The sequence below is a fragment of the Silene latifolia genome, chromosome X (genome assembly GCF_048544455.1).
Source record: "Silene latifolia isolate original U9 population chromosome X, ASM4854445v1, whole genome shotgun sequence".
Lineage (NCBI taxonomy): Eukaryota > Viridiplantae > Streptophyta > Magnoliopsida > Caryophyllales > Caryophyllaceae > Silene > Silene latifolia.
Window position 1 is genome coordinate 301846560 of NC_133537.1, and position 14770 is coordinate 301861329.

The following is a 14770-nucleotide window of genomic DNA, read 5'->3' on the forward strand; positions in this document are numbered from 1 at the left end:
AAGCGTTGAAAGAACTGGGCGACCAGGTGAAGTGGCCTAAGCCGCCTATGCAGGACAGGTCTAATGACGACCGAGACCGCAGTAAGAGGTGTGAGTTCCACCAAGACATAGGACACCGAACAAAAGATTGTTTCAGACTACGGAAAGAGGTAAAATTTTAGGTGCGGAAGGGGAGTCTGGATCACCTATTATCACGTGGGGGTAAGTAGGACAGAAGGGAGACGACAAATCAGGTGCTCCCCTCTGCCCACCTATTTGCACCAAGATCATTAACGTGATAACAGGTGGATCCGAGTTGTCAGGGTTAACCTACTCTGCAGCCAAGAGGCGAGCTACTGAAGGCAAAGGAGACCACCCAAAAACATCGTGCAGGGTGAGCCAGAGTGACTTGCCTACGGTCACGTTCGACGAAACTGACGCAGGGAACGAGACAGAGCAGCACCACGATGCCCTCACCATAACATTATCTATTGGGAACTACACCGTGCGAAAGGTATTGGTAGACACTGGGAGCTCGGTGAACCTCATCATGTTTGAAACTCTCAAAATAATGGGCTTTGACAAAGAAAACTTGATAAATAAATCTGTACCACTGGTGGGATTTAGCGGTGAGATGGCACATTCAGTAGGCGAGATAACCATCCCAACTTATTTTGAAGGGGTCAACAAATTAGTAAGGTACCTAGTCATCGAGGGCCCACCCACTTACAACGTTATCTTGGGAAGACCGTGGCTGCATCAAATGAAGGCAATCCCCTCAACATACCATCAGTGTCTCAAGTTCCCAACTCCATGGGGTGTAGTCAAAGTGAAAAGAGATCGCAAGGAATCCAGAAACTGCTATAAGCAAGCCCTAAAGCCAGAACCAAGCTTCCCTCATAGCAATTACAAGACCGGGGCACCTTGGAGGAATACAAGGAGCCACCCTCAGAGGAATTAGATCAGGTCCACCTGGACGAGGTGCACCCGGATAGAGCAGTATTAATTGGAGCAACCTCTACCGGAAAGCTACGAGATCAGCTAATTCAATTTCTTAAGGAGAACATGGACTGTTTTGCCTGGTTCCACAATGATATGGCCGGCATAGATCTATCCATCATCTCACATAAGTTAAGCGTGAATCCGGGCTGCATCCCGGTACAGCAGAAGAGAAGAAAATTTGCGGAAGAACGAAATGAGGTTATCAACAAGGAAGTAGACAGCTTCCTGGCAGCGGGAAAGATCAGGGAAGTCAGCTATCCTGACTGGCTCTCTAATGTGGTGGTAGTACCTAAGAAGAATAGAAAGTGGAGGGTGTGTGTAGACTTTACGGACATAAATAAAGCTTGTCCTGAAGATCCTTTTCCGCTACCACATATCGACGCAATGGTAGATGCCACGGCTGGGCACAAAGTACTCACCTTTCTAGACGCCTGGAGTGGTTATAATCAGATCAAGATGCATCCACAAGATCAAGAGAAGATGGCATTCATGTCAGAACGAGGCATATACTGTTACAATGTAATGCCCTGAAAAACGCTGGCTCCACCTATCAGCGCCTGGTAAACAAGATGTTCAAACAGCAGATAGGAAAGACCATGGAGGTATATATAGATGATATGGTAGTTAAGTCAAGGAAAGCTGGTATGCACATGGAACACTTAGCAGATACCTTCAAAACGTGAAGGGAATATAAGATAAAGCTTAATCCATCTAAGTGCTCATTTGGGGTGTCCTCCGGAAAGTTCCTACGGTACATGGTAACTCATAGGGGGATTGAAGCTAGTAGGGAGCAGATCCCGGCAGTCCTCCAGCTGGAGTCACCACAGAGGCCAAAGGATGTGCAACGATTAGCAGGAAAGGTGGCAGCATTGAGTAGATTCATCTCACGAGCCTCGGATAGATGCAAGCTGTTTTATGATATACTGAGAAAGAGCAAGAAGTTCGATTGGACGGAGGAGCATGAGAAATCATTCAAAGAACTCAAGTGCTACCTAAGCACACCACCCCTGCTAGCCAAGCCAGAGCAGGGAGAGCCACTGTTCCTATATCTGTCGGTTACAGAAGCGGCAGTAAGTGTTGTTCTGGTCAGAGAGCAAGAAGGGATGCAGCATCCAGTATACTATATCAGTAAGTCTGTACTTCCTGTAGAGACCAGGTACACGCCTTTCGAGAAATTAGTGTTAGCTCTAGTCACTGCTTCGTACAAACTACGCCCATATTTTGAATCTCATACTATTCACGTGGTAACTAATTATCCACTGACAACGATCATGAGAAAGCCTGAATTATCTGTAAGAATGACCAAGTGGTCGATACACATAAGTGGCTATGATTTGCAATTTGAGCCCAGGACGACAATCAAGTCCCAGGCCCTGACAGATTTTGTCTCAAATTTCTGTCCCGCTACACGTGTGGAGGCAGAAAAGGGGATGTTAACATTACTAGGGGACCAGGAAAGTGGGGTCTGGACCTTATACATAGATGGAGCTTCAAATGCTCGGGGAGCTGGAGTGGGTCTGGTCCTCAGGTACCCAAAGAGGGATATGATGGTACCCGTGTGGAGGCAGTCATGTGTGAATTCAAAGCAACTAATAATGAAGCAGACTATGAGGCACTTATACTCGGGATGCAAATGGCCCAAGGGCTCAAGGTGAGAAACCTGAGAGTGTATAGTGACTCATTGCTTGTGGTAAACCATGTTAACAATGAGTACGTGGCGCGTGATATGAAAATGATAGCCTACCTGAAGATAGCCATGGAGCAGAAGCTGAAGTTCCGGTCTTTCAAGATTACTCAGGTCCCAAGGGATCAGAACGTGGAGGCAAATGCCCTGGCCACGTTGGGAGCCACCTTCCAGCCCACGGAACTCTCTACTATACTAATCACTCATGTGTTAACCACAGCTATACAGAAAGAGTTGGAACAAAGTCCACAAGGAGATGCAACGCGTGTATAACACGTGAATGGAGCAGGAATCCTGGTATCAGATGAAAACCAAAAGGCGGATTCAGATTGGAGGAAACCTTGCATAGAGTGGTTGAAAGATGGAAAACTCCCAGAAGATAAGAAAGAAGCGCAGAGTTTCAAGATCAAAGCTTCCAGATTCGTGCTAATAAATAACGTGCTCTTTAGAAGATCTTTGGCGGGACCTTATCTCAGGTGCCTAAATAAGGAAGAAGCCAACACAGTGTTGTAGGATATGCATAGCGGAGAATGTGGAAATCACGCTGGGTTACGAAGTCTATCTAATAAAATCTTAAGGCAGGGGTATTTCTGGCCTACCGTGAGGGCGGACGCTGCAAATCACGCCAAACGTTGTGATTCATGCCAAAAGGCAGCCCTAGCAATTCATCAGCCAGCAGAACCAATGCATTCGATCATCTCCCCGTGCCCATTTATGATGTGGGGGATGGACATAGTACGAAAGCTACCCAGGGCTCCAGGGAACAGAGTATATATGCTCGTCATGACCGACTACTTCTCAAAGTGGATTGAAGCTGAAGCAATGACAGAGGTAAAGGAGGCCCAGGTGATCTCTTTTATAAAACGTAACATCATCAGCAGATTTGGGATACCATCAGAAATCATATGCGACAATGGATCCCAGTTCATATCCGATAACACTGAAGGGTTTTGTTCACGTTGGAATATAACGCTGAGAAAGTCTGCACCCCGGTACCCACAGACAAACGGCCAAGCAGAATCCAGCAATAAAATCATTGTGAAGAACCTTAGGAAGCGGCTGGAGGAGCTAGGGGGTAAATGGCCAGACGAGCTACCACTAGTACTCTGGTCAGACAGGACGACACCAAAGGTAGCAACGAGACATACACCATTCAGCTTGGTATTCGGGGCAGAAGCAGTAATCCCATCGGAATTTTTGGTACCAACACACAGATATGGCTGCCAAACAGCAGAGCAGAATCAAATCGAAAAGACCAGGAGCCTGAACACAGTTGACGAGCTAAGAGAAGGTTCTTACATACGCATGACACCATACAAGCAATCTGTAGCCAGAACGTATAACAAGAATGTCAATGTGAGGACCCTCGCGGTAGGGGACCTGGCAGAAGGGTATTTGAAAATACCAAAAATCACAAGGTAGGCAAATTTGCTTACACATGGGAAGGACCGTATCAGGTCGAAAGCATTGTTAAGAATGGGGCATACAGGTTGATGACCATACAAGGTCAGATCCTGCACAAACTCTGGAACATTCGCCATCTGAAACAGTACTTTGTCTGACAAAGTGCTGAAACCTTAGTGTACAGAGGACCTTTCAGCAGTCCATGAAGCAAAAAAAATAAAAAATAAAAATAAAAAATTCAAAAAATTCAAAAAAAAAGAGGGTGGGGATAATATATGCATGGTTTGTTTTTCACTTTTAGATGTTTTTATTTTCTTTCGTTTTTCGAACAAATTGAGTCGTTTTAAAAACCAAGTAGTCCAATCTATGGCTTCCTGGATCCAGCTGTTGCCTTGGAACACCATGAGATAGCACCAGGTAATTTGTATTGCTTGGGGATTTTATGCTTCTAGGAAGAAAGGCTTTGAGTATTAACGTTGGTTACTTGTCAGGCAAGGTAAACTTTGAGGGTCCAATCCCTGCCATGTGGGCTACGAGACGTTGCAAAGTCAGCCATATGGAGGGCGTACGGTCTGGAGATGGCAAGGCTCGGCGGTACAAAGACCACTTGCATCTCAGCGTTAATCCCAGATAAAATCATAGCTACGATGTGGATATTAAAATCCCGGGGCCATATACGTAGGTGCATGCACGAAAATACAAACACTGGAACCACAGGGAACGCAACATTCCCTGTTAACTGGAAAAAGACAATGAGTGGTACGCTTTAACTAGCTATCCTATTGATAAAATATTTAACGTCATGGGTAAAATATTTTATCAAGCATCTGCCACCAGGGGCAGAGGTTGTGTACCTGGTACTAGGGCAGCCTCCTGGAAAATCAAAAGTGAGAACTAAGCCTCAGACGCAGAAAGCACATCATAGAACATAGCAAAAGGGGGCATGTAGACCAGACCTAATGCATTTCAAAATAAAGACACCTGCTACCTATAGTAGGTGCCAGAATAGTTTCAAGCCTGCACACCAACAGGCGCAAGCAAACATAAAAACAAAATAAAAAAGAGTTTCAAAAGTATAATTACAAAACTTGCACCACACAGGGCCAAGTCCCCAGAAAATATGATTGAAAATTTTTAAGAGAGGCCAATCCTCTCAACAACAACGTCCTGACTTTTGCCCTGTTCCCCATGCTCTGTCTGCTCTTTTGACGTAGGTACCTGATCAGCCACAGGAGTCACTATAGCATCACTACCAACCGCATGTGACATGATCTCCTCTACAACTTTTGCCTCGGATATAGTTCCAGAGATGTCCATGGCAAGGAATTCAGGCTCAGGGTTAGCAACCTCAGCATCAGGGGGGAACAAAGCACTCAAGTCCCTACCATTGGGTAAAGCACGGGCAAATTCAGCCTGCTCCTCCTCCAGGCTCCAAGAAGTGTGCCTCCCCTCAGTGTAGGCCCGATGTAACGCCCCGTAAACAACAGGAGTACAAAATGGTATATTTTATTAATAGCAGCGGAAATTACAGAGCGTTACCACCGTATTTCCCCATACGGATAAATACAAGGCTTACATTATTCTTCAGTACAACCAAATAACTAGTAACAAGTCTTATTGATAAGATTATATTATTATGATAAATTATTCTTATTCTATTTTCTGGCGTCAACCTCACTCATGCCCTTCCCTGTTTCCTGAACCTGAAAAAGATTAATAAAATAAAGGGTCAACCAATCACAGGTTGAGTATATTTCCCATAACCTCAAACTCAAATTAATATAATTCGGGTCATTATTATTGAACAGGGCCACATTACGGAGCCGAGACTCCCTTAGGCTATGCCCTCCTCCGTGTACACAGGATAACAATCTTTTCCTCTTTTTCTCTTTTTCTCTTTTTTTTTGTTTTTCCTTTTTCTCTTTTTCTTTATTTTTATCCGGATATAACGGGGCAGAGCCAATTGCCGAGCCCCCTGCCGAGCTCACTTCAGAGCTCACGTCCATGTACACGGGATAAAATGATAATGTGGTCCGGTCCCTTTCAATAATAATGTCCCCGGATGATACATTGGCCAAATGTATATCTTAGCACTGATATTTTAATATTAACATTATCGTGTGAGCATTATAACGTCAATTATTAACACAAACAGTACCACAGTCATATCTTACGTAAACCATATTACGTAAATTATACAAGTATAACCTAACTTTATCACATAAACAATCATTCACGTATATTATAATATCAGTTAAGTAATTATGACGATAACTTACTTACTCATTACATTAACTTAAGATGAAGGGGTAGAAAATATACCTCAATTGTTTCACTATTCAGAATACCCATAACCCGTACTTATGCTTTCTCTAACTGATTGTTATTTAGTTGTGTGTGCCTGGCTTTTTGCAATGGACTTCATGTCCTTTTATAGTAAAACTAAGTCGGTTATAATAGTAACCCTATTCTTACCTATGTCTTTACGTGGATTTCACATTGACCATGAAAAACCTATATGCCAAGCTATATCTATACGTTGTATTCTTCACCACCAAGCATACATACTTATTATTTTTTTATTAGCATTTAGAACATGTGACATATGTAAATAAACTATGTAAAATATTGTAAAATATCTTAGATATTTAACTTTACGGGTTATTTTCTTTTAGCTAGGTCTAGTAAAAATTTTACGGGTGAAATTATTATTAAGTCGGACTCCAATCGAAGTATTTTATTTTTATTCTAGGGTCTTACCTATACTAGGTTACTATGCCTTTCGAATTTTTATTAGGTCAATATCTCCCTCTAGGATGGATCCCTTTCATTTGTGTACCTTTTCGACTTTACTTGATAAAAATTCTTTCCCTTCTCAAATAAAGAATTTTTCTCAAATATATTAAATAATATAATTTTATTTGGGTATCACATTCTACCTCCCTTAAAATAAGTTTCGTCCTCGAAACTTGGATTATTACCTTATTGGAACAAATAAGGATATCGGATTCGCATTTCTTGTTCTGTTTCCCAAGTTGCTTCTGTGTCATCGTGATGTGACCACAAAACTTTTACTAGTGGAATAACCTTGTTTCGAAGAGCCTTTTCCTTGTGGTGTAAAATTTGAATTGGTTTCTCTTCATAGGTTAGGTCATCCCTAACTTGCACTGGAGGTAAGTTAATGACGTGACTTGGGTCGGGGATATACTTTTTTAAGAGTGACACATGAAAAACGTCATGGATTCTAGAAAGTTCTATTGGAAGGGATAATCTATAGGCAACATCTCCAACTCTCTCCACTATCTCAAATGGTCCTATATATCTTGGACTCAATTTTCTCTGTTTCCCGAATCTAATAACCCCCTTTGTAGGTGATACCTTGAGGAAAACCAAATCACCTACTTTGAATTCCACTTGTCGTCTGTTAGGGTCGGCATAACTCTTTTGACGACTCTGAGGAGTTCTCATTTTCCCTTGTATGTATCTTATCTGTGGTCTCTTGAATCAAATCTGGTCCAATGATCCTCGACTCATCAATATCGCTCCAACATATTGGAGATCTACATTTTCTCCCATAGAAGGCCTCAAAAGGAGCCATTCCAATGCTAGCATGGTAACTATTATTATATGAGAACTCTATCAAGGGCAAATGTTGTTCCCAAGACCCCTGAAATTCTAGGACACATGCCCTCAATAAGTCCTCTAGGGTTGGAATTGTTCTCTCTGCCTGCCCATCGGTCTGTGGATGAAAAGCCGTGCTAAAGTTCAAATGAGTTCCTAGGGCATTTTGAAAAAAATTCCAAAATTTTGCTAAAAAGTTTGTGTCACGATCCGACACAATGGTTTTGGAAACTCCGTGTGATCTAACAATTTCCTTTATGTATTTCTTTGCCAACTGTTCTGAGTTTCATGTTGTTTTTGTTGCTAAAAAGTGTGCGCTCTTGGTTAATCGGTCCACAATTACCCATATCTCATTCATTCCCTGGGCTGTCGGAGGTAGTCCTGTCACAAAATCCATTGCTATTGACCCCCATTTCCAGGTGGGAACATCTAAAGGCTGCAAAAGTCCTCCTGGCCTTTGATGTTCGATTTTTACTTGTTGACAGGTTAGACATTTTGCGACAAATTCTGCAACCTCATGTTTCATATTATTCCACCAAAACATTTTGCGGAGGTCCTTGTACATTTTGTTCCCCCCCTGGATGAATCGAATATCGCGTGTTGTGAGCTTCCTCTAAAATCTTTTTCTTAAGGGTTTCATTATTAGGTACACACAACCGATCTTGAAACCAAAGTGACCCGTCATTTTGGATGATGAAACCAGGGGATTTCCCTATCTCAACGTTCCTCCGAATCTTTTCTAATTGGGGGTCAATCTTTTGGGCCTCTTTTATTTCCTCCGTTAAGTTTGGTCTCACTTCTAAGGCTCTTAGCTGCCTGACACAAACCTCGTCATCCGTGTCGATACATAGATTTTTATTGCCTTATTGGATGATGATTTGATCACCCATAAGCGAGTTAACAGTAAGTCGTTTACGGCTAAGTGCATCCGCAACCACGTTTGCTTTACCTGGGTGGTATTGGATGTCTATTTCATAATCCTTGAGAAACTCAAGCCACCTACGTTGCCTCATGTTAAGCTCCTTTTGGGTGAAGAGGTATTTCAAACTCTTGTGGTCTGTGTAGATACGACAAGAAACTTCATAAAGATAGTGTCTCCAAATTTTTAGTGCAAAGACCACAACAGCTAATTCCAAATCATGGGTTGGGTAATTTTGTTCGTAAGGTTTTAGCTGTCTTGATGCATAGGCAATCACTTTCCTATTTTGCATTAACACACAACCCAATCCCTGTTTTGAAGCATCGCTGAAAATTTCAAACCCGTCCGTGCCATTTGGAAGGGGGTAAGAACAGGTGCCGAGGTAAGTCGTTTCTTAAGTTCACTAAATGCTTTTTCACATTTCTCACTCCATTCAAACTTGGTACTCTTCTTTATAAGGTTTGTGAGTGGTTGGGCGATCTTTGAAAAATCCTCCACAAACGGCGATAATACCCCGCCAGTCCCAAGAAGCTACGTACTTCAGTAACGTTTTTGGGTTTAGGCAGTTTATAATTGTCTCAACCTTTTGGGGATCCACTTGCACACCTTTCTCTGAGATAACGTGCCCTAAGAAAACAACTTTGTCTAACCAAAACTCGCATTTCTTCAGCTTAGCATATAGCTTATTCTCCCGCAACGTCTCCAAGACTATTCTCAGGTGTTTACCATGCTCCTCTCTGGTTTTGGAATAGACCAGGATGTCATCAATGAAAACAACCATAAATTTGTCCAAGTACGGCCTAAAGACTCTATTCATGAGATCCATGAAGACCGCGGGGGCATTGGTAAGACCAAAAGGCATAACTACAAACTCATAATGCCCATATCGAGTCCTAAAGGTTGTTTTTGGAATATCTTCGGGTTTTATCCTCAATTGGTGGTATCCTGATCGCAAGTCAATTATGGAGAATACGGTCGAGCCTTGCAATTGGTGAAACAAGTCATCTATTCGGGGTAAAGGATACTTATTTTTAATGGTTATTTTATTAAGCTCACGGTAATCTATGCACAATCTCAAACTTCCATCCTTTTTTTTCACAAAGAGTACGGGTGCACCCCATGGTCTGTGGCCTAATGTACCCTTTCTCTAATAGTTCATCAAGTTGAGCTTTGAGTTCCTTCAGCTCCGCAGGAGCCATCCTATAAGGTGCCTTAGAGATAGGTTCTACACCAGGTACTAATTCAATGGTAAAATCCACCTCATGATGTGGAGGCATCCCTGGTATTTCTTCTGGGAATATGTCTGCAAACTCTCTAACTACAGGTATGTTAGAAACACAGGGTTCAGACTCTAGGATTTGGTGAACTTCATAAAGGAATCCTTCACAACCTTGTCGTAGTAACTTTAAGGTTTTAACAAGGGATATGATCTTATTGACTTCATTGTTTTTCACTCCCTGAAAATTTATTTTGTCCCGGTTGGGTTTCGAGATAGTTACTATTCTCTTATGACAGTCTATAAGAATATGATTTGCTATAAGCTAATCCATCCCTAGAATGATATCAAAATCGTGTAGGTCAAGTTGGACAAGATCAACCAGGAATGAGTTTTCTTCTATGGTTATGGTACAATCCTTGTATACAACTGAACACGGGATTGTTTCTCCGGTGGGTAATCCTATCAGGAGTCCTATATCCGGGTTACTGGGCACTAATTTCAATTTCTTACTTAGCGAATGTGATATAAAAGAGTGAGTTGCTCCGGTATCAAATAGTACACTAACAGGAGTAGAGTTAAATAGAATGTTACCCGTGACCACATCATTTGAATGTTCTGCCTCCTGGGCATTCATCACGTACACTCGACCAGGCACAGGGCCTTGCCTCTGTACCATGTTTCCTTGCGACCCTGGGGGAATCCTAGGGGGGTTGTTGTTGTTAGTGTTGGTGCCAACTCCAGGCGGCTTGCTCCTTGCTATTGGACAATTAACCCTTTTATGATCAGGGCTCCCATACTCAAAGCATCGCAGGATAGGGTACCTACATTGGTTTGTGCTGTGATTGGTTAATCCATATTTTGCACATCGGGGAATCTGGTTTCTTCCCTGAAACATGTTTGAGGGAAACCTTCCTCCTACCAAATTAGGTTGCTTATTCTGATAACTTTGACCTAACGCACCGCCTTCCTCAAACTTTCTTTTTGGTTTGGTTTGTTCACCCTCACGCTCCTTCATTATCCTTTCTGCATTGGTAGCCTTGTCATACATCTCTTGGTAGTTCAAACAGGTATGGGTTGACAACCTGTCACGAAGACTCCAGTTAAGCCCCCTTTCAAAACGATTCATTCTTAATTCCTCAGTCGCCACCATGTGTGGTGCGAATCGAGACAATTCCATGAATTTCGCTGCATATTCCATAACAGACATTGACCCCTGTCTTAAACTATTATATTCCTCTTTCTTCTGTCGCCTAAGAGACACGGGGTATAATTTTGACCTCAGGAGTTCCTCAAACTCGGCCCATCCAAAACCTTCCTCATTTTTCTTTTCCTTGACTGTTTCCCACCAAAGGTCAGCTTGGCCGACCAGGTAGTAAACAGAAAACCCGATCTTCCATTTGTCAGGGCAGTTTACAGCCTCAAAAAGTTTGTCCATACCCCTTACCCAATCCTCAAAGACCACAGGGTCAATTTTTCTGTCGTAAGTCCTTGGGTTATAGCTAGCCATTTTCCTAAAATATTTCATACCCTCATCTTCCACATTAGATTTATTTCCCTTCACAGTTTCAGCTATCATGGCGACAAGGGTTCTGGTGTCTGACTGGTCTTGGGTTATTGGTTGATTCACCTCCGAGCTTTCGGGGTTAGACATCCTACCGTACGAATGAAAAACGTTAGGTACTTTCTACATAACTCTGCATAGGCCCAAGCAATTACTTACATAGTAGTTATGCATCATATCAAACTTATCATACAACATTCTTATCTTACAACATCTTATTATACATTACATCACACCTACTTTATATTAGTGGGATACCGAGAAAGGGTCGGGTAGTTTATTATCATAGTTGTTATTCTACCCTTATTTATTTCACACACCTTTTTTTTCACACTTATATTACATATGTTACATTCTGGCATTCATTGCGAACATTTCAGTTGTCATCCTCGCCGGAGTCGGGTGTGTATTCTGACACTGTACTTTCACCATCACTTTCGTCATCGGCATCACCATTCTCATTATTATCCCTGTTTGCGGAGTCATCATCTGATAAGTAAACCACATTGTTCCTTTCTAATGTAATTAACTCTGCAGCTATGTCTTCAAATGTGGGATACCATAGACAATTCAGTCTCCCTCCAATATATAGGTATTTCTCATGGTTTGGAAACCCATTAACAATTAAATCGAAATATTTTTCCTTGATTCCGGTCCATGGGACAACGTTGGGTAATGTCTCTACGAGACATTGTGCTTGGAACGGAACAGTAAGGCCAAATGGGGAAACGCATAGTTGTATGTTGTCATGGCTACTCTTAGGCGTTCTATGTGGTCGCTCACTCGGTCATTGGGGTTCATAGCAATTTCATGGGGGTTCGGAAAGGGTGCCGCCATGATTTTAAATCAACACAATACACAAGTAATCACATAATTAGATCAAGTATATGCATCCACGTAAGAAAATAAGTAAATAGGCAAGATAAAATCCTATAAGCTACCCGTTAAACCTAGGACATCTACCTATCTCTCTCAAATTTTTTTTTTAGCCTGGGCTCTGATACCACTTTTGTAACGCCCTATAAACAACAGGAGTACAAAATGATATATTTTATTAATAGCAGCGGAAATTACAGAGCGTTACCGCCGTATTTCCCCATACGGAGAAATACAAGGCTTACATTATTCTTCAGTACAACCAAATAACTAGTAACAAGTCTTATTGATAAGATTATATTATTATGATACATTATTCTTATTCTATTTTCTGGCGTTAACCTCACTCATGCCCTTTCCTGTTTCCTGTACCTGAAAAAGATTAATAAAATAAAGGGTCAACCAACCACAGGTTGAGTATATTTCCCATAACCTCCAACTCAAATTAATATAATTCGGGTCATTATTATTGAACAGGGCCACATTACGGTGCCGAGACTCCCTTAGGCTATGCCCTCCTCCGTGTACACAGGATAACAATCTTTTCCTCTTTTTCTCTTTTTTTTTCCTTTTTCTCTTTTTCTTTCTTTTTATCCGGATATAACGGGGCGGAGCCAATTGCCGAGCCCCCTGCCGAGCTCACTTCAGAGCTCACATCCATGTACACGGGATAAAATGATAATGTGGTCCGGTCCCTTTCAATAATAATGTCCCCGGATGATACATTGGCCAAATGTATATCTTAGCACTGATATTTTAATATTAACATTATCGTGTGAGCATTATAACGTCAATTATTAACACAAACAGTACCACAGTCATATCTCACGTAAACCACATTACGTAAATTATACAAGTATAACCTAACTTTATCACATAAACAATCATTCAAGTATATTATAATATCAGTTAAGTAATTATGACGATAACTAACTTACTCATTACATTAACTTAAGATGAAGGGATAGAAAATATACCTCAATTGTTTCACTATTCGGAATACCCGTAACCCGTACTTATGCTTTCTCTAACTGGTTGTTATTTAGTTGTGTGTGCCTGGCTTTTTGCAATGGACTTCATGTCCTTTTATAGTAAAACTAAGTCGGTTATAATAGTAACCCTATTCCTACCTATGTCTTTACGTGGATTTCACATTGACCATGAAAAACCTATATGCCAAGCTATATCTATACGTTGTATTCCTCAGCACCGAGCATACATACTTATTATTTTTTTATTAGCATTTAGAACATGTGACATATGTAAATAAACTATGTAAAATATTGTAAAATATCTTAGATATTTAACTTTACGGGTTATTTTCTTTTAGATAGGTCTAGTAAAAATTTTACGAGTGAAATTATTATTAAGTCGGACTCCAATCGAACTATTTTATTTTTATTCTAGGGTCTTACCTATACTAGGTTACTATGCCTTTCGAATTTTTATTAGGTCAATATCTCCCTCTAGGATGGATCCCTTTCATTTGTGTACCTTTTCGACTTTACTTGAAAAAAATTCTTTCCCTTCTCAAATAAAGAGTTTTTCTCAAATCTATTAAATAATATAATTTTATTTGGGGTATCACACCCGAATGCAGTCAATCCTCCCTTCGAAGGCACTATAAGCTCCCACGTTTTTGGCCAGTTCAGCCATCTCTTCAGCACGGGCCTTAGCCTTTGTCAGCCCAGTGGTCAGAACACGGTTAGCTTCCTACGTCCTAGCAAGCTGGTCCTTGGCCATCTCCTTCTCCCTTTTGGCCGCATAGAGCTGCTCCCTCAGTTTAGCACAGGTGGCTGTAAGCTCCATGTTCTTCCCCACATACTCCAGGCATTCAGTCTTGGCTCTCTTCAGCATCTTGCGGAGGTAAAGAGAAGATTGTAGAGCCTGAGGCACATAAAGAGGCTATCAGTCAAAAAGAAAGTCGAAATAATAAAATCGAGGAATGAAAGAGTAAAAAGCGAACTTACAAGAAAGCATTGTTCAGCAGCCAGGTCAGTCATCTCTTGGGAGTCAGTCTCGTCAAACATCTGGGTGCAGGAAGGTATCAAGAGCCGCTCCAATGTAGGCTAATAGTTCACACGCTCTGCATCACCAAAGCCAGCAGGGAGACGGATCAGCTGATCATCAGCACGAGTTGGGGAACCAGGGGCACGGGATATGGGAGTGACCTCAATAGGCTCAGGAGTAGGTCTGGCTGCAGACCTCCTTTTTGAAGAAGCAAGCGAAGAGGTGGACTCAACAATCCTCTTCCTAGCCTGACGCATCAGGATCTTGGAAGCAGTTGGGCGGGTACTTCCTACAAAAACACCAGAAGATAGATATGAATTTTCAGGGTAAATAGCTGCTAAAACAAGCAAGAGTCAGAAATGGATGCTCATCAGAAGACATGGTTTCTTCAGCAGCAGGATTGTCAATGTCGGAGAGCAGTGCAGGGAACGTCCTTTGTTCTTTAGGGATGGAGAAAATCTTGGCAACAGAGGTGTCCTCGTCCTCAGACTTTTC

General features: G+C 41.7%; 1 protein-coding gene and 1 pseudogene across 1 annotated transcript; one reads left to right on the forward strand and one right to left on the reverse strand.

Annotated features, from left to right (window-relative positions):
* The first annotated feature begins 1736 nt into the window (after window positions 1–1736).
* Window positions 1737–2938, forward strand: LOC141620398 (uncharacterized). The gene is made up of 2 exons (XM_074437279.1): window positions 1737–2225; window positions 2333–2938. The coding sequence occupies exons 1-2, from the start codon at window positions 1737–1739 to the stop codon at window positions 2936–2938; spliced, it is 1095 nt and encodes a 364-aa protein (XP_074293380.1).
* Window positions 2939–8900: 5962 nt separating this feature from the next.
* Window positions 8901–11479, reverse strand: LOC141620400 (uncharacterized; annotated as a pseudogene).
* Between the last annotated feature and the right edge of the window lie 3291 nt (window positions 11480–14770).